This window comes from Arvicanthis niloticus, chromosome 30, assembly GCF_011762505.2.
Source record: "Arvicanthis niloticus isolate mArvNil1 chromosome 30, mArvNil1.pat.X, whole genome shotgun sequence".
In the NCBI taxonomy this organism is placed as follows: domain Eukaryota; kingdom Metazoa; phylum Chordata; class Mammalia; order Rodentia; family Muridae; genus Arvicanthis; species Arvicanthis niloticus.
In genome coordinates, this window is record NC_133438.1 from 8911491 (window position 1) to 8932630 (window position 21140).

Consider the following 21140-nt stretch of genomic DNA (forward strand, 5'->3'; position numbering starts at 1 on the left):
TAATAGCCTTGCTCACCCATGGACATTATATCAATCCTGTCTGCAGCTGGGTCTCACCTGACTGTATTCTATCTTAGTCGACATCCTGAGGACTAGGTACAATGCTGTACCCTTTGTAGAGCAAAGAGGTAAAAAGTGAAATGTAGAATTGTTGGGTGAATTAAGAACCACACTTTTTTCATTAAACAGAAAAAGAGTATAATGTCAGTGAACACATTCAATATTCCAAAGGACACACAGAATAAAGTACTTTAAAAGATGTTTTATGAGACTATATTCACAACTTTACTATATATAAAAACATAGTAGAAAAAAGATTAAAATTATTTACAGTATTTTCAAAGTTGACATATACAATACAGATAATAACAATTTCATAAACTCCAATTGGTCTTTTACTACAGAATTAAACATGTATGTATAAATAAATGGTATATATGACAATGCACTCAGATGAAGTAGAATAATTTTCTTGGATCAAATTGTGTTTTTAAATTGAGAGAATTATACTAACTCTTTTAAAGATATTATTGGTAGTGAGACTGACTTAAGTGAAAACTTGAATCTTTTCATTTTAACTTGCTTTTCTTTACTTTCTACACACACGGAAGTTAACTACCATGCCTGACTTTAGTCCCAAGAGCCTGATGATGAACTCAGGTATTCACAGGCATAATGTGCCACTCAATACACATAAAACATGCAGATAAACACTTAAAATCTCAAGCATGTGAAAAGAATACTATTGTAAAGAAATAGCACCACAGCCCTTCAGAGATATTCCCCTATGTAATACATAGCTTGGAAAAGAGAAAAAACATGTGAAGGAATGAACGTTTTCCATCTGTGCCTCTACGGAGCTGATGTTAGGTATTAGGATTCAAGACAGTGAGTGTATTCTAATTCTACTTTTCCATAAACTCTACTCTTCCATATATTTGCCTATCCAGATCCACAAGCTTGTTTCTAGAAACCTAAACATTCCTGAAACAGCACCTGAGACCTTCGTTCCCCAGTAATATAAAAGGGCACAAGTTCATCCAATGTAGAAATTAGCTATCAATATATTCATTGAAAATCATTTGCAGTAAATTCACTATCAGACCCGAAGGTCTTCACTTTTTGGAAATTTATGTCCTCACAGTATAAAATTCAGTGAAAATACAAAAGGCACAAGGCAGTGCTTGTCCCATTTGAAGTAAAAAATCTAAAGGCTCAATTTTGATCATTGGAGAAGAACAAAGATAAATTACAGAAACGAAACACTTTAGATAACATTACCAGAGGTAGAGAACTAAAGTCTCAGATGGTTTAAAGACTAATAGGGATTTCAAAGAAATGTGGAAAGGGCACTAACCTGAGGAGCATTTATGAGAGAAGCATTCATTCTTCTTGTCACTCTTCTCAAAAAATTAAAAGCTAAAATAAATACAACTCTGTTATGAACAATGCTAAACCATATAAAAACACATAAAAAGGAAAATTATACCAGTAAACTTGACAACATTCCTACAGACAGGAGAGCATGGAATGGTATGTTTAATGTGGCAAGGAAATTACTACGGTCTGTGGCCTTTTTCAAACCTTAGCAGGTACCAGGAACAGATATAGAGTGTATGTATACCACCTGCAAAAAAAACTCAGGGTTATTACTGGGATCTTCTTATTCAAGAACTAGAATCAGAGGCAAATGGCTAGTGGGGCCCTAATGGATGCCTAGCATTAAATAAAGTTCATTAGCTATCACACTAGAACACAATATCTGACCCTTTGGTCATGTTTCATTTCATTCCTCCTGGCAGATACAGTACATCTCTTTTCCATGTGTGTCCTGTTGTCTTGTACAGACACAGATGCTACCTGTCAAATAGCTTATTTTACTCAAATTGATAAATCATCATCAGGTCGAGTTACAGCCATTTCCATCATCATCTAAGAAGGCTTTACATTGTTTCTGAGGTAAAATGTATCTTTCCAATTCCTCATCCTTTCAATGAGAAATTCTTTTCTAAGTTGCATAGATACCTTTGTGTGAGAATATTAACCACTGAAATCCACGTGAACCAATTTATAAGGAGCATATTACAAGTCAGGACACACCTGTCTTTAACTGGAATGTCCATGTGAGAAATGTTCTAAGCCAGTGGTTCTAGGCCTTTCTAATGCTGAGATCTTTTAATCCAGTACAAGGAACTCATGAATCAATGTATGTACATGGGGCAAGCCCACCTATAGATTGACAGGATGTGGCATATCAGTTCATAAAACTATCAGAAATATATGATTTATGGTAGAATTGAGTGACCCCTGTGAAAGGGTCAATTGACACCTCCCACAGGGTCAAGACCCTCAGGTTGAGAATTGTTCTAGGCAATGCTAAGGCAGAATCATTAAGAGGCAGGCATGGCAGAAACTCTCTGATGACTGCTACTCATAAGAGGATATGCATAGAGAGAAATCTTAGAAATGTAGAGAATGTGAGAAATCTTTTACTACTGCCTCATGTCTTAGATTCCATGAGAAAATTCATAGAGGTGAGAAACCATACAAATGTAAAGCATATGACAAAGTGTTTACCTAACATTCATGCCTCTGAAAACATCAGAAAATTCATACCATAAAGAAAATCGTCCATAGTAAATAAAGTGGCACGGGCTTTAGCAAGCTACATCCTTATCGACCACCATAGGCTCCACACTAGAGATTCACTGTGAACATAAGAAACTTGTGAGACCTTTATGTGATGATCAGGTCGTAGGAAACATCAAAAGTTCACACTGTGAAAAGTTCTGAAAATGGTGGGTGACACGCAGGAGGAGCTGCAGTGGGCAAGTGAGCTTCTTGGGAGATAGCCCACTCTATTGGACAACTTTCCCATAGATCAAGAGGATGATGACTTTTCATAAAATAATATTGTTTGGATCAATTAATGATTTTACAAAATTCCTAATTTGACTTAAAATGTTGTGAAAGTTGGGGTAACTGATAAAGTTTAAGGAGATGGCTTAGATATAATAAAAGTAGAATTAAGAACAGACTGAGCCCACTCCCTTGTAGTAAGAGCTACATAAGTTGGAATAGGAGTACAGTGAGCTTCATGAGTTACAAGCATGGAATTATACTTGGATTATTAAAATAGGCTTGGGACCAATAAATGATCAAACCATTGAATCTGAGTCCGGCTTAATGCATCATGTAATCTACAGATATGGCCCTAAGTTTCAGTGTGTACCATGAAATGACACCGTTATGAATTAAAAAGCAATAAATTCTGAGACTAAGAGTAGAAAATAGAGGATTAGCCATTCTATCTGAAGAAGACTTCAAAACTAAGTTATAACATAGATGATGATCTACTCGTTGGTAAATAAATTCCAATTGTCTGGTAAGCATAAGAAAAATACTTGCTATTATTAACTGGCTTGCTTAAACATTCTCAGTCAATGACAAAAGAATCACTGCTTTGTGGTTATGATGAACTTCTGGAAAGAAAGATAGATGGAAAATGTTTAGTTAGCTATGAGCTTAAATGAAGAATAGATAGTAATTCTGTTGTAATGATTTTAATTTGCTTTTGAAGAATATGTTTGTGGTGGTTGTTTTTACACAGCATGTAACTTGTGGCAATAAGAAAATCATTTTCCTAGAGATCACTGCCTTAGGTGGTTAAAAAGAATAAAAGAAAATACTAAGTTGTTATAGTCAGCTCTTTAGAGTTTGCTCCATACCCCAAATGCATGCATATGCATATATGTATATGTGTAAAATAGGTTGAGGCAGCTGTTTGGTGCTATGATCTATCCATCCAATATGTTTGTCTGTCTGTCTGTCTATCTGTGCATGTATGTATGTGTAAAGTTACTGGAGCTTGTCTTGCCTCATTCACTCAATGTGCATGTGTGTGTGTGTGTGTGTGTGTGTGTGTGTGTGTGTGTGTCTGTGTGTCTGTGTGCATGTGTGTGCATGTGTCCATGCATCTATGCCTGTGTGCATGCGCATGTATAATTTTTAGTGTTTTTCTCTTTTCATTCTCTTCAGCCCCCAAAGATTTGCCAGTTAAAAGGGATGCCGGTGTCAGTGGTCAATCTTTATTCCCTCAGAGAAAAGTCAGCAGAGTGATCAATTGTTTACTCCACAGTCAGCACTCCTCAGTTTACCCTGTGTTGTTGAAGCTGGCTTTGGCACAAAAGTATGACAATGTCGATCAAATTTAACTTACTTTTTCAATGTCAAATAGGTCATGATGATGAACAGAAAATGGAGAATCTGAGAAATGCCCTGTTGTGTAGCAATATCCAGGAGACTGAAATATTCCATCCTGATAGGAAGCTGATTAAGATAGGTAATAAACCACTAAACATAGCTTCAACAAAATCCCTCAATCTGATAGGATTCACTATGTTTAACTCACATGAAGAAACTCACACCAATCAAGCTGCATAATTGTGGCTTTAAGGAACTGAGCCAGGAAGATGGGATACCCTTTAAACTATGGGTATGATTGCAGGTGAGCAATGTACTCCAGGATTCCACTATATATAACCTATATCCCATGCTACCTTAGAGTGTCATGATGGAAATTATCTTTGAGTTACTTTTGTTCTTGAAAATGGCTTCTTCCTCATAATATTAAGAGTTTAAACTCAATAAAGCTCATAGGTTTAACAAGCTGGACTCAGTAGCATGCATATTTGGTTCTGTTAACAGTTCCAATTTTGGATGAGTAGATGCATATTCATTTTACATCTCCCCAGAAAGTGACCCTCAAGCACCATGTGATGACCCCATTTGATTTTGCTCCAAATTTCATATACACCAGAAAATTGGTGTTAGAGAAAATATACATGCGTGTCAATTAAATTAGGATAGATTGTTTATGCTCACTGTTCCAGGCTTACTCTAATATAAGTACTTGGTCCTCTTAAAGGCCAAACACATAGAATGTACCCTTAGGAAACCTTAGAGGGGAAGCTGGTATCTTTGTTGCATTCAGGGAAAAGAGAGAGAGAGAGAGGGGGGGGGGGGAGGGAGGGAGATCACCGAGAGTGGCTGACTCCTAGTGATTGGAATATGTTAGTGAGAGCAGTTCTTAGTGGTGGAGACTATGTGATTTGGAAATCAGAGTATGATCAGAATTGTAAAGAGACAGCTAGTAGAAACATTCAGGCAGGCAAAGGTTGGTCCTTTGATGCCTTAGTAGAAGGGTAAATTGCTTCTAGTGATAAACCAGATGCAGGTTTATATGCTCAAATTCAAAATGCAGCCATGAAGGCTTGGCATAAACTCCTGGTAAAGGGAGACCCTGGTGCATCTTTAACAACAGTCAGGCAAGGGCCTGATGAACGATTTTCTGACTTTGTTCATCAATTAATGACAACAGCAGGGAGGATTTTTGGTAATCCAGAGGCAGGTGTAGATTATGTGAAACAACTTGCATGTGAAAATGCCAATTCTGCCTGCCAAGCGGCCATTAGACCCTACAGGAAAAAGACAGACCTTACAGGGTATATCAGACGCTGTTCTGACATAGGTCCCTCCTACCAACAGGGCTTAGCTATGGCGGCTGCCATGCAAGGACAATCAGTAAGAAAATTTTTGGCAAGTAGAGACAGAAAGGCATGTTTTAAATGTGGCAAGCCTAGACACTGTGCAAGAGATTGCAAGGCAGAAAATGAGTTAACCCAGAGACAGCCCAGCAAACAGCCTGGGCTCTGCCCAAGTTCCAAACGTAGAAGGCATTGGGCTAGTGAATGCAGGTCCAAAAGAGATGCACAAGGAAACACCCTTTCCCATAATCAGGGAAACGGAAACAGGGGCCAACTAGAGGCCCCGAACCAAAGCAAGCCAAAATAGGCTTATGGAGCAGTCAGTGTCATACCAGCAAACACCAATCCCTTTCTGAACTTAATCGAGCAACAACAAGAAGCGCAGGACTGGACCTCAGTTCTGCCACCCACACAGTATTAACCCCAGAAATGGGACCACAGGCCTTACCCAGGGGAGTGTTTGGACCGCTCTATCCAAATGTGTTTGGCCTGATAGTGGGAAGAAGCAGTGCTACTATGCAGGGACAAAACATTTTTCCTGGAGTTATAGACAATGATTATCAAGGTGAGATTAAGGTAAGGCACAGGCAATTCAGAAGATAGTCACTATTCCTACAGGAAGGAGGATAGCTCATCTATTGTTACTTCCATTGTACCCTACTGATCACAAATATAAAAATCCTAAAAGAGGATTCTGGCATCCTGATACCAAAAAGAATTTTGCAACAGTCCTCTGGAAAGACCCATTAACTGGAACCTGGAATGGCCAGATCCAGTGCTTATCTGAGGAAGAGGTTCTGTTTGCATATATTCCCAAACTGCAGATGCTGCACATTTGCTGCCAGAGAGACTGATTAAACAAATAGACAACAATAACAAATCCAGGGAGGAGAAACTCCCTGAGAAGCGAATTTTTTTCTTTGCAGGAAATATGAAGGAAACATGAAGATGCTTCACAATTGCCTTCAAACTGGAACAGATCAATGAGGAAACTGACTTGGGAAGTTCTCAATGCTGAAGGAGACATCACCACCTGAATCTCCAGAGTTGCTCTATTGGACTCTTGATTCTCTGACTTATGATTTGCTGGGGTACATTGTTTAAACCCACTACCACAGTTGTTATAGTTGTTTTGGGGGTTTGAGATTGACTGAGCAGGGACAGGGAATTTCCTTACTTGTTTTGTTAAGATCAAAGCTATGATCAGTTCTGTATTTCTGTGTGTTGCCCTTTAAAAAGAGTGCTGCTGTTATACTGACTATTTAGGCATTAAGTCTCTTGTCTCTCAGGTTTATGCTGTTCAACAGACTGATGGCTTTTGTACGGCAACAGATAGATGCTATTCAAATGAAACCCATACAGGTCCATTATTACAGGTTGGAAGTATGGGACTCTGAAACCTCTGTCATCAAGACTGACGAGGATTAACCCCTAACTTACAAGCTAAGCTGGATGGTCAATGACAGGTAAGAGAACATATCGAGACCCTTGCCCCTAAAAGAAGGGAGGCCTCACCATCCTAAGATAGGAGCTCAACCAATGGCTGTTGAGTATCCAAGGACAGGAAAGGGAGGCTGGGGTCCTTTGTTCTAACCTACAACAGGCAGGATTTCTGTTGGGAGCCGACTTTTAGCAGAAAGCAGCTAGAAAGCAGCTATCCACATGCTAGCCAGGCCTCCAAGGCTTATGTCACATCCACGTGCCTACAAGGGGCAAGGCAAAATGTACAAATACCCTAGATTTCCCTTCAAATAAAGAGACTTAATCGGAGACTTGATCAGAACCTCTGTCTTGTCCCTATTCTTTGCATCTTTTCTTCTTATCCTCACTCTCTCTCCCTGTAGACCCTGACCCAAAAACCAGAGTCGCAGTTTGAAACCAGGCAGAGGAGAGCGGGCAACAACATAGTAACTATTCAGGCTTGTTAAGTCTTTTGTCTCAAGACAGGTAGAGCTGAGCTGGTTGCAACATCATACCTAAACATAGTGAAAGCAATATACAGCAAGCCAGTAGCCAACATCAAACTAAATGGAGAGAACCTTGAAGCAATCCCAGTAAGATCAGGGACTAGACAAGGCTGCCCACTCTCACCCTACCTATTCTATATAGTAGTGGAAGTCCTAGCTAGAGTGATTAGACAACAAAAGGAAGTCAAAGGGATACAAATAGGAAAGGAAGAAGTCAAAATTTCACTATTTGGAGATGATATGATAGTATACTTAAGAGAAACTAAAACTTCCACCAGAGAACTCCTAAACCTGATAAACAACTTCAGTAAAGTGGCTGGATATAAAATCAACTCAAACAAATCAGTAGCCTTCCTATACTCAAAAGATAAACAGGCTGAGAAAGAAATTAGGGAAATGGCACCCTTCACAATAGCCACAAATAATGTAAAATATCTTGGAGTGAATCTAACCAAGCAGGTGAAAGATCTGTATGACAAGAACTTCAAGTCTCTGAAGAAAGAAATAGAAGAAGATCTCAGAAGATGGAAAGATCTCCCATGCTCCTGGATAGGGAGGATTAATATAGTAAAAGTGTCCATTTTGCCAAAGGCAATCTATAGATTCAATGCAATCCCCATCAAAATTACAAATCAATTCTTCATAGAGATAGAAAGAGCAATTTGCAAATTTATTTGAAACAACAAAAAACCCAGGATAGCAAGAACTATTCTCAACAACAAAAGAACTTCTGGGGGAATCACCATCCCTGGCCTCAAACTATACTACAGGGAAATAGTAATAAAAACTACATGGTATTGGTAGAGAGACAGGCAAGAAGATCAATGGAATAGAATTGAAGATCCAGAAATGAGCCCACATAGCTATGGTCACTTGATCTTTGACAAAGGAGCTAAAACCATCCAGTGGTGGGGGAAAAAAAACAGCATTTTCAGCAAATGATGTTGGTTCAAATGGAGGTCAACATGTAGAAGGATGCAAATCAATCCATCATATCTCCTTGTACAAAGCTCAAATTCAAGTGGATAAAAGACCTTCACTTAAAACCAGATACACTGAAACTAATAGAAGAGAAGGTGGGGAAGACCCTCGAATACCTAGGCACGAGGGAAAAGTTCCTGAACAGAACACCAATGGCTTAAGCTCTAAGATCAAGAATTGATAAATGAGACCTCATAAAATTACATAGCTTCTGTAAGGCAAAGGACATTTTCAATAGGACAAAAGTGCAACCAACAGATTGGGAAAAGATCTTAACCAATCCTACATCCAAAAGAGGGCTAATATCTAAGATATACAAAGAACACAAGAAACTATACTCTAGACAATCATATAACCCTATTAAAAAATGGGGTACAGAGCTAAACAAAGAATTCTTAGCAGAGGAAACTTGAATGGCTGAGAAGCACCTTAAGAAATGCTCAACATCCTTATTCATCAGGGAAATGCAAATCAAAACAACCCTGAGATACCACCTCACACCAGTCAGAATGGCTAAGATCAAAAACTCAGGTGATAGTAGATGCTGTTGAGGATGTGAAGAAAGAGGAACACTCCTCCATTGTTGGTGGGATTGCAAGCTGGTACAACCACTCTGGAAATCAGTCTGGTGGTTCCTCAGAAAACTGGACATAGCATTACCTGAGGATCCAGCTATAGCACTCCTGGGCATATACCCAGAGGATGCTCCAACATATAATAAGGACATATGCTCCACTATGTTCATAGCAGCCTTATTTATAATAGCCAGAAGTTAGAAAGAACCAAGATGTCCCTCAACAGAGGAATGGATACAAAAAATGTGGTACATCTACACAATGAAGTATTACTCAGCTATTAAAAATAATGAATTCGAGAAATTTTTAGGTAAATGGATGGATCTAGAAATTATCATCTTGAGTGAGTTAACCCAATCACAAAAGAACACACAGGGTATTTACGCACTGTTAAGCGGATGTTAGCCCAAAAGCTTGGATTATCGAAGACTCAACCCACAGACCACATGAAGCTCATGAAGAAGGAAGACGAAGAGGAGATGACTCAGTTCTACTTAGAACGAGTAATAAAAATGCTCAAGGGAGCAAATATGGAAACAAAACATGGGACAGAAACTGAATGAGGGGCCATCAGGAGACCATTCCACCTGGGTATTCATCCCATGTACAGCCACCTAAGCTAAACACTGTTGCGGATGGCTGGAAGTGCATAATCTGAGGAACATGATATAGCTGTCTCCTTAGAGGTCTGCCAAAGACTAACACACTCAGAGGACGATGCTCACAGTTAACCACTGATATGATCAGGGGTTTCCCAATGGAGAACTTAGAGAGAGGACTGAAGGAGCAGAAAGGGTTTGTGACCCCAGGAGGAAAGCAACAATACCAAACAACCAGAGCCCCCCCCCCCCCCCATGGTCTAAACCACCAGCCTGGGAACACATAGGGAGGGACCCAAGACTCCAGTGGTATATGTAGGGAAGAATGGCCTTGTCGGGCATAGGTGGGAGAGGAATTTCTTGGTCCCATAAAAAAATAAACACAGAGTGGGGGGGAATGTGAGGGTGGGAAGGGGATAGTGGGGGGATAGGTGCGGTCACTACCTCATAAAAGCATGAGGAGGGGAATGGGATGGGGGGTTTCTGGGTGGTGGGAGGAAGTGGGGTAAGGGGACAAAATCTGAAATGTAAATATTACAACCAATTTTAAAAAGGGAAAAAAAAAGAAAAGTTGTTAGAACCAACATATTTAAAAAATGTCAGCCCCCTAGGGGGAAAACATTTTTTTTTCTTAATGCTAAAACTTGTTCTGAGAATTGTATATTGCAGAATACACAGCCTTGGTGTATCTACTCATCAAGCATACTGAGCAGACCTGCTCAAATCTCCAATGTTCTGGAATTCCATCTGGATTCAGTGAAGACACATCGTCAGAGGCTTATCAACTTACTCTTCCCCCCACCCCTCTTCTAATATCTCAACACCCGTAATCAGCTTGAAGAAGTTAAAGAAGAGTCAGCGCCCCTATTCCCTGGGCTTGGGGACTAATGTGGTTAATACTGGGCTGTCTTTCTAGGGAAAAGTAGTGGTTTTGTTGGAAAAGGGAGGATTAGCTAGGACTTATTGCATAGCCATAACCTACTGGTAGAAATCTGTATAATTATTATCAAGATGAAGTTATAATTTCTTAAATGTTACAAAATTTACTTTGATTTCAAATTTAAGGTTTTCATTGGTACGAGCTTCTTATTAATATAAAAGTGAGATGAATATTGATACTCTCATGGGCATTGTGCCTGTATAACACATTTAGGAATACAAAGCCTAAACCCAGTCCTTCTTTAACCTTTTTAACTGATTTGGGACGGTTAACCTATGAGTTAAGAGACTACAGCAAATTTATGGCTTTGAGTTTATTGTTAGGAGGTTTCCCATATTTTATTTAGAAATAGCTGAGAGGAGTGAACAGACAACAGTCCAGGTTACCTTACATGGATAGTTGGTTTTCAAAACATCAGAAGTCCATAGAATTGACGCTACAAATATTTATATATTAATGTCCATTCTGATTAGAGACCTGTCTGCTCCTCACAGCTTCCTGTTGTGGATTCTAAGAAGAAATTGAGCATCCTTGGAGTTACTCCAGTTGTGTGGTGACAGCCACTAGGCAAGAATTGCCTCTTTCCATCTACAGACAAATTACTGTCCAGAAAAGGACACACATGCAGAATAGTCGACTGATTATATCTCCCTAGACAGAGTAATCAGCCCTTAATAATCCTGCATCACTAAGATCTGTCAGATGACTCTGGGCCAGAAGGCTGAAGATTTGATGCTCCAACGTTCGGTAGTATAGGGGCTTTTCAGGTGTTCAGCGGTCTCTATGAATTGGCTAAGTTTTAGAAGCTATGTTTAGTGCTTCACATAACTTCAGTTAACTCAGTCATTCTGGATTTCTGACGGGGTTGAAGACCTATAATCTCATAGACAGTCCTGGCTATTTACTTTGAGAGAAAAGATCTGAGTAGATGGTTTTCAGCTGACATTCATTCTAAAGCCAAAAATAAAATAAAATAAAATAAAATAAAATAAAATAAAATAAAAGCCAGGATCAAAAGTAAGTGTTTTAGTTAGAAGAGATGACAGAGGTTCTGGTTAGTCAACAAAATGATGAACTGGGTATTAGGACTATCTTGTACCTCACTGGTACAATTAGGAATAAGTATGCTCTAATTGTATTTTGAGAGAAAAGTTTTACTTTAACAGGAAGAGTGATAGGTAGGAGGAGCTAAGTGGGAAAGAGTACTGAGAGGAAGAGATGGAGTAAGGAAAGAAGATGAAGGAGAGGAGAAGCTAGGTGATGAGAGAGAGAAAGAGAGAGGGGGCATGGAGGCAGATGTTCACATGTCTCCACCAGTCAAAGATAGTTTTTATATCTAGGTTGGGTATTGGGTTACGCTTCTGATTGAACATTACCAAACGAATAAATCCTTTGATTAACATTTAAAAAATTGTATAAAAGCAAAAAGGAAAGGGGGGGGCATGGGACAGGGGTTATCTAGGGAGGGGAAATGGGGAAAGGGGATGGCATCTTAAATGTAAATAAAATATAAAATAAAATTAAATTAAAAATTAAAAATTAAAAAAAAAAAAGAATCTGGAGACTGTAACCCACTGGACAGACTCCTGGGATGCCAATTTCAGGTGTTCCATGAATCAAGGATCCTGTGCTTGATGACCTTTATATGACTTTCCTAATTATTCATAAACATCCACAAAGTTGTTGACATGCACAATGAAAAGACACCTCACACCGTACCCTTTATACACGGTTATCATATACAATCCTGGTCTATGATGGCAACGGGCATAAGAAGTCTGCAGAGCAAGTCCATGTCAGCCTGACAGCTGGAGCTGTGGAAAGCAGCCTGTGAATGTGAGACTGATGAGTATCAGTGGGACAGGGACAAGCACTTTATCAGAATAAGGATGGAGAAATGAAGCAGAGCCTATGCAGGCTTAGAAAATTCAGCAGCATGTCCAGACATGGTGACTCAAAGATAACTTCCATCATGAAACTGTAAGCTAGCATTAGATATAGGTTATGCATAGTGGAATCCTGGAGCACATTGATCACCTGATATCATACCCACAGGATAAAGGGTTATCCTATCTCCATGGCTCAGTTCCTTAAAGCCACATCTAAGCAGGAGCCAGGGTACCTGAACTAAGTGTAGTGGTTTGAATATGCTTGGTCCAGAAAGAAGATAAGAGCGCTGAAGAGAACAAGCAGAATGTAACACTGGTCCCACTTCCAGACAACTCCAAGACAATAGAAAAAAAGCATTCTGGTAGGACTGTGTTGATAACCAGGAATTCCCTCATTTCTGGGAAGCTTTAGACATTACAAAGAGTATGTATAAGTATATGTATATGTACATGTATATGTATATACACACAAAGCAGGTAAATGCAAAGGATGTATCAGGAATTCTATAAGAATATCCTTACATACAAAAAAATCATTACTGTATTTCTCCAACATCACATCTGTGTACAATGTCCTCTGAGCACAGCCTAAACCTTCCTATTCTCCCTGTGAACATTCCACAACCCCATTCCTGAATATTAAAAAAACTACAATTGACAACTATCCCTTTATTATATGCTATGCGACAAAATGCTTTCTGAGGTAAAAGTGATCTAAGATATTAGAGATAGTTTTGTGGTATAGGTGAGGTATGACATTATTTCAAAGATCAAAGTTCTCTAGAAGTGCTACAAAGAATTCTCAGCAGTTAAGCTCTGCTGTCTGCGATAAACAATGTATAGAATTACTACACTGTGTACACTCAGAGGGTCTTTCTTCACAATGAGTTTTCTCAGCAGCAGAAAAAGGATTTGCCACCATCACTACAGTTTTAGTTGTCTCTTTAGTTCAGAGTCTGTAATGTGTTTTAAAATGCAGTTGAGTCTGAAGCGATGGTTCAGTGGTTAAAAGCACTGTCTGGTTTTCCAGAGATCATGAGTTCAATTACAAACAACTACACAGTACATCATAACCATGCACAATGTGATCTGAAATCCTCATCTGGCAGGCACATATGCAGGTGTACATTCAGAAAGAGTAGTCATAAAATAAATAAATCTACATAAAATAAATAAATCTATTGTGAAAAAGTAAAAGTACAAATAGAATTTTAACAGATATTTTGAGGGTTATACAGCAATTAATGAAATTGACTTAAGGTAATACAATGGCTCAATATAACAGACTTGTCTCTCAGCAGAGATTAAAGTACTGACAAAGGAATGTTCACCTCCTCGAAACTAAAGCAGAGACTCTCTGTATTAGAACTAGACCGAAAGGGGGACACTGCACGTATGACAAGGACATCACTGTCATCTTATTCAGTGCTAAACAAAGTCATACAGAAGTGCATCAGAATTGAAGAGTTCCCATAAATAAAGCAATAAATCAACCTCATAAAATATAAAATGACAACAGGCATCAAGCGAATGTACAGACTGAACCAGGAAGCTTTACCTCTAACAGTGTCTGAGGACTGCACAGAGTAGCAGGGAACTCTCCTTTCCTTAGACAAAGCCTATACTGCAGGCAAACGTAGAATATTCTCATGAACACAAAGAAGAGGAACATTAGAAAGTCATCATACAAAACTGGTGTCACCTGGACACACAGAAGATGAGCCCAAATGAACATATGGAGAGAAAAATCACAAACCAGTTGCCATGATTTTACAGACACAGAGACTGTTCTAAATTACACAGAAAAAGAAGGAAAGCTGAGTTCACACCAAAAATGCAAGACTGGTTCAATACTTACAAACTAATCAATGTCAGACAACAAGTAAGTAGACTCAGTGAGAAAAAAAAAAACTATGATGTCAATAAATAAATGAAAGCCCTGAGCTAAATTATAGCATTTGCACAGTACAAAAGCTCTCAAGAATGTGAGGACAGAAGAAACATACCTCAGAATAACAAAGAGATACAAAGGTAAAGCAAACAGTACAAAACAAGGAAACTAATTAATCCACTCTAACCAGGACTCACTCAACACAGTGCATCAGTTAGTTAGTACACATATCAAGGACAGAGAAAACTTATTCAAACAGCAAGTGACACTTCTTGAGAAAAATAAAATAACAACTCAGTCCAGACAACTCACCCTGACTACAAACACCTAGGACACCCTGTCTGTAGCATTCAGTTTCAAAAAACTGCTATGCAGACCTGAAGCAGGGGGTAGAGGTATCAATGGCCATACCCAGATTTGGATCCTGTGTGCTACAATCACAATATGGAAGGCCTACTCCTTGTTGTAATAGTGGTGTCACAGATTATTCGGTGTAAAACAGAAGGGTTTTTGGTGCAATCTGAGGGCAGTTGCACAGAAAAAAGACAAAGACTATGGCCTATACTGGAAACCAGGCCAAAAACCAACAATAAGGAGTACCATAGACCTTACAAGGGAATCCACTACTGACATTTGGTGGTACATGTTCAAATGTCTCCGTTGACAACCACAGCCTGGTGCTGCTTTCAGTCTGCGTCAAAGAAACTGTTTAATGGGCAACAGTCATTCCCAAGCCTCAAAACTAACCAAATACTGAGAATACCTGACTGCTTACTATACAACCTATAACCAGAAATCCATATTACCACACATAATATTGTTATTCTTAGTGAAAATTTCTAGAATCATTAATTAAAGAGAAACTGGAAAAATCCAATTTCAAATCCACTTTCTATTGCCACTTCTGCCTCCCCTCTTGCTGTATTCCTCTAACATACCTGGCTCCTTGGCTAGAGTCTCCTCTGTCTTCACCATCCAGGGCTCTTAGTTCTGATTCACAGGTGAGCAGATCTGGCTGAGTGGGAAACCCTCATATGGGAAAAGGATTCTGCAGAAAGCACCTGGAGCTTTTCATGAAACAAACATGAAAGAAGCTCACATCTGCCAAAAGAATAAACACAAAGGAAAGAGAAAAATACCATGATAAATTGTTCTGCAAGCAAGTGAAAGACTTGAATAACAAAATTTTCAATGCTTTGAAGAAACAATTCAAGGAGAGAAAGATTCATGCTCATGGAGCAAGAGGATTAAGATCTTAAAAAATAGCCATCATGCCAAGAGCATTCAGATTCAAGGCATTCTTCATGCAAATTCCAACATAAGTCTTAATAAATTTTAAATGAGCAATTGCACTTTCTTGCATAAACAAAAGGTATACCATAGCTATAACAATCCTGAACAATAAAACAACTTCTAGAGTTCTCTCAACATTCCCAATTTCAAGTTTTCTACAAAACTACAGGATTAAAAACCTCAAAAATATTAGCAGAAAAAGACACACTGAACAATAAATATGAATTGAAGACCAAGACATAAATATATTTGGCCATCTGATTTTTGATAAATAAAACAGAAATACAAACTAAAAAAAGATAACATCTTCAAAAATGGTGCTGGTCTAACTGCATGTAGAAGAATGCAAATGGATCCATACTTACTGTTATGCCCAGATCTTGAGGTCCTCACAGAACACCAGAGACCACCAGGAATCCAATTCCTATCCAAAACCAAAGCGCCTTTATTTAAGCTGGAGCTTGGACCCTCCAACCTCTCCAGTGCAGTAGATGGGTGGTAAAGCCTTGCCTTATTGTCACCCCTACAGCAGTATTTCCAACCTGACAGGTACATGATTGATTGACATTTGAAAATTGCAGCTTGACACATTTCTATTGGCTAGTAATGATTTCACTTGGTATAAACAGTGGTTGGTTGCTTAAGTAATCTCTTTTGAGACATCTGGACCTCTTGGTACTTTTCTCCTAAGAGCTAATTGGCTATCACTGGGGAAGGAGTGGGGGATGCTATGGATGTCTCAGTTCCTGGAAAAGTTGAGGGTTTTTCAGTAACTAAGTTCAATCTAAGGGCAGGTTAAACATGACATGGAGACAAAAAGTAGCATGGGGTTTGTGCAGCTAAGCAGAGCCATTCACTTATAACCCAGCACAAACCTGGAGTGCAAGCGGGTCAAAGGCCTCAGTATAAAACCAAACAGATTGACTCTTCCTGTAAGCCTCCAGAGGTGACCTGTGAAGATGGTTCGATAGTCTCTTGAACCAGAAAGACCCCCCAAAATCATGCAAAACAAGAAGTTCAAACCTTCCTGTTCACTTTAAGAACACCTGTGAAATTGACCAAGCCATCAAGGGTATGCATATCCACAAAGTGTATCTGAAGGATGTCACTTTAAAGAAGCAATGGGCACCATTCCATCAGTATAATGGTAGTCAGTAGGTGTGACCAGACCATTATCGGGTCTGGACACAAGGACGGGGGCCAAAAAAGAGTGCTGAATTATTGTTGCACATGCTTAAAAACACAGAGAGTAATTCTGAACTTAAGGGTTTAGACTTAGATCCCCCAGTCATTGAACACATCCAGTGAACAAGGCACCTGAGATGTGCAGGTGAACCTCCAGAGCTCAACACAAGATTAACACATACTTGAGCTCCCCCTGCCACATTGAGATGATCCTCACTGAGAAGGAACAGACTGTTCCAAAGCCAGAAGAGAAGGTTGCACAGAAGGAAAGGATATCCCAGAAGAAACTGAAGAAACAAAAACTCATGGCACAAAAGTAAACTCAGCATAAAATAAACACAGATAAAGTAAAAGAAAAAAACAAAACCAAAAAAAAAAAAAAACAGATTGAATCTGACAAAAGACAGAGTGGGGAAGAAAAGTGAACATATTGTCAGAGAAGACATTCTTTAAAAAACAAAACAAACAAACAAAAAGCCCAGAAAATGAATAGCATACACACTGAGATTAACAATTAATATATGGGACAACAGGAAACAGAAAAGCTTCTATAAGCCCAATGATACCATCACTTAGACAAAGCAGGAGCCTACAGAATAGGAAAAGATTCTACTTATTCTACATCCAATAGTGAGCTAATATCCAAAATACAGCAAGAATTCAAGAAACTAGATGTGGATAAAAATAATCCAAATTAAAAATGGGTTACAAATCAAAACAGAGGATTCTAAATGGAGAAAACTCAAGTGCCAAGAAACATGTAAAATATACTCACCACTCTAAGTCTTCAGGGAAATGCAAATCAAAACTACTTTGAGATTCCATCTCATAATTGTCAGAATAGCTAAAATCAATAACGCAAGTGACAGCTCATGCTGGAGAGGATGTGGAGCAACAGAAACACTCCTGCACTGCTGGGGGGAGTGCAATCTTGTACAGCCACTATGGAAATCAGTGTGACAGTTCCTCAAATTGATGAGAATCGCATTACCTCAAGATCAACATGTTCAAACATGTTCATTGCATTTTTATCCAAAATAGCCAGAAACTGAAATAAACCTACATGACCCTCCACAGAAGAATAAAGAACATGAGGTACACTTACACAAAGAATTACTCTTCTATTTAAAAAAAAAAAAAAAAAAAGATCTGACATAATGGTTCATGCATAAAGAGCGACCAATGCCTCTGAGGTATCTCCATGGTCCATTAGAAAGCCACCAACTTTATTAAAAACATAAAGAAGGATACTAATTGGTAAGACCTGTTGTAAGTTTTTAAGCATTTGCTGTCAAGACTGTGGGAAACAATTATATGTAAGAGGAAAGGCAAAATTTATCAACTTACAAAACAAAGAATACTAACAAATGATCAAATGATGTATTTGCAGAAACTGTATGATCAACATGAATGCATTTTCCAAAAGTTTCCAAATGTATTAACCAGTCAATGACATGACTGTCTATAGGAAACAGATAGATGGTGATACAGGTAAGTTTCAATATCTGCCATTTAGAAAGACAACCATGAACAGCACTGAAAACCAATAATGAGCAGCAGGCCTCCAGAAAACCATCCACACAACAGCAGAAGACACACAATCTTCTCAAACTAATGCAGAATTCTCAAGTGTGGACATGTCAGAACAAGTCAGCATGCCAGGTGGTGCAAGCCTTTTACCCCAGCACTGGAGAGGCTGGGGCAGAGGATCTCTCAGTTGAAGGGTAGCCTTATCTACAGAGTTCCAGAGCTGTCAAGACTTCCTAGACAAAGTGTCTCAAAAAATAAAGATACCAACAAAGAAAAAAATTCTTCAAACCCAGTAAGGATTACAAATTTAAAAATGTCTTCTCCACACCTAACACTTGAGAGACTTGAGGCCTCAGGGAAAGGTGAGGTGTGGTGGGGTGGTATGGGGATGGGGATGGAGATGTCCTCTTGGAGATGGAGAAGGAGGAGTGGGATGGGGACCTGTGAGAGGGCAGAACAGTGGGTGATGGCCACTGGACTGTGAAAAAACATTAAATGATATTAATAAAAATTTTAAGAATTGAAAATTTTTTATCTAAGAACATGGAATGCTAACATCAGTAGAAGACATGAGAACACATAAAAGACAGTTCTCATTCAAACATGTGAAGAAACATAAAAAATATTGAAAAAAAGATTGGAAATATCAAAATCATACAGATATTTTTAAATATAAGGAAATCATTTCAAAAATTTATAAAATGAGATATTACAAAAAAATTGTAAAATATATGAGAGAAGGATTAAATCCAAGGGTGATTTCACAATATATTAAAATTATAGCAGTGCAAATCTGGCACAGTTGACAGGACGACAGACAAGAGCAGGTATCAGTGGGAAGGTAATATAGACAGAGTTTAATACTGCACAAAGTGACTAAACAAATCTTATCAAAATCCTCCTGGCATTATTTTAGAAAACTGAGAATATTCAGATGCTATTCTCACAATATCAATATCTAAAAGTATTTAGAATGAAACTGAATGTGGTCAAAGTAATCTCATGTCCTCTATCTTTTGGAGCCCCTCCCCATCCCTTCCTGCATCCCTCTAACATACCTGGATCCTTTGCTACATTCTCCTCTCTTCACCATCCAGGGATCTTAGTTCAGACTCACAGGTGAGCAGGACTGACTGAGGAGTGTGACACCTGCATAATGGAAAGAGTCATCAGAAAGCACCAGGAACTTTTCATGGGACAAAAATAAATGACGCCTCCAAAAGGATAAACATGAGGGAGGGAGAAAATATCACAAATAAAAATATCTCTTTCCTCTAACCATGTATGCTCAGACACATGCAGTCATTCTCCCTTGAACCATGAGGAGGAGCTAGAGAGATTTCAAGAAAACCACTGTCACCCACAGAAACCAGACTGCTGCACTTGTCCAAAGGAAGGTGTCTGAAAAAAGCTCTGTCTGCAGGGTCAAGGCATGGCCACTCCTCCTACAAGAAGTCCACAATCACATCCCTGAATAACAAACACTAAAATAAAAACAACAATTTGGCCACATGTGTAAGGGCAGAGTGCTTTCCTTCAACCAAAAAGACAATTTTCTGACACAGGGAAGTGATCATAATTATTCAAATATGCTTTCTAAAACTTTAGTTTAATTTATAGTGGGTTTTCTAATTATACAAAGAGTGCGGTCTGATACACTCACACTGAAATACCGGGCTTGCCTGGACCTAAGAAGTAACATAAAAAACTCAGCATATGAAGGCATATTTGTGAATGAATGTTTTACTTACATTCTAAACTATTACACAACTCTAATGAAAATTTTCTTGGCCACTAAAAAGTATACTTGGGAACTATTAGTGTTTACACCCATAACTGTAGCGCTCGATAAAGTATATTTTGGGTTCGACAAACCTGCACTGGTTCCTCCTAAAATATTACATACAAAGCTCTCTGGGGGTGCCTATTAAGCAGGGCCAAAGGCATTCTCTTGAATAAGCAATTAGTAAAACAAGGCAGTGAGAAAGCAAAAAGGAATTTACTTTCCACTCTCTTTGTAATTGCCACATTAGGGAATAGAAGATACTGCAACTGCTCCTTTATGAGGTTATTTTATGATTGAATATTCTGGTAACTGTAGGATAAATGAAAAAAAAAAGCACGATAAACCCAAGTTCATAGGATCTCAACTTTCCAACAACGGTAAGAAATCCACAACAGAACTGTGAGAGCCGCATCCTTAAGAGCAGCTGCGGAAAACAGCCCCCTGCTCCGCTCCCGCCCGTTTCCCAGCCCCTCAGCTCCTCTGACCTGGGAGGTTCCAGGGTACCCAGGCAGCGGTTCCCGCCGCTGCTCTGCTGACTGCTGACTCTCCCAAGCCCGCGATCAGGAAACTGCATCTGAAGAGACTTTTCCGGGGTCCAAAGAGAACTGGGAGGCGGAAACCGGAAGATAGCAAGATGATTGGGGAAAGTTCCTGTCACTCTGGCCTAGATCATTCAAGATGCTCTCCTAGACCCGCCCACTAAAACATGGATGCAGTCGCTTAGTTCACCTGAGCCTTTTACCCACAAGAGCTTTCTCTTTCTTTATTACTATTGTAGACTCCTCCCTTCTTTTTTCCTGTTGCTGTCAATGTCCTGCTCCTGCCAGTAGCCCTGCCCCAGGGATTCCGTTCCCTCCCTCTCAGTCTTAGGCAGCCTGCCACACAGCTCCAGCTGTTAGGCTTTCCTGGACCTGCTCTGCACAGCCTCCCTACATGCTTGCTGACAGCCTAGACAAGA

The 21140-nt window shown here is 39.1% G+C and overlaps 1 protein-coding gene across 1 annotated transcript in view; it reads right to left on the reverse strand.

Moving 5' to 3' along the window:
* The window catches only part of LOC143440921 (uncharacterized), a 28050-nt gene extending 7138 nt beyond the window's left edge, over positions 1-20912 (reverse strand). Inside the window, exons 1-5 of the mRNA XM_076927846.1 lie at positions 20668-20912; positions 19455-19545; positions 16047-16105; positions 15327-15489; positions 1358-1419 (exon numbers count right to left, since the gene is read on the reverse strand). Of these exons, the coding sequence (XP_076783961.1) occupies positions 1358-1419; positions 15327-15363 (99 nt within the window). The 5' untranslated portion in view covers positions 15364-15489; positions 16047-16105; positions 19455-19545; positions 20668-20912. The remainder of the gene's footprint in view (positions 1-1357; positions 1420-15326; positions 15490-16046; positions 16106-19454; positions 19546-20667) is intronic.
* Between the last annotated feature and the right edge of the window lie 228 nt (positions 20913-21140).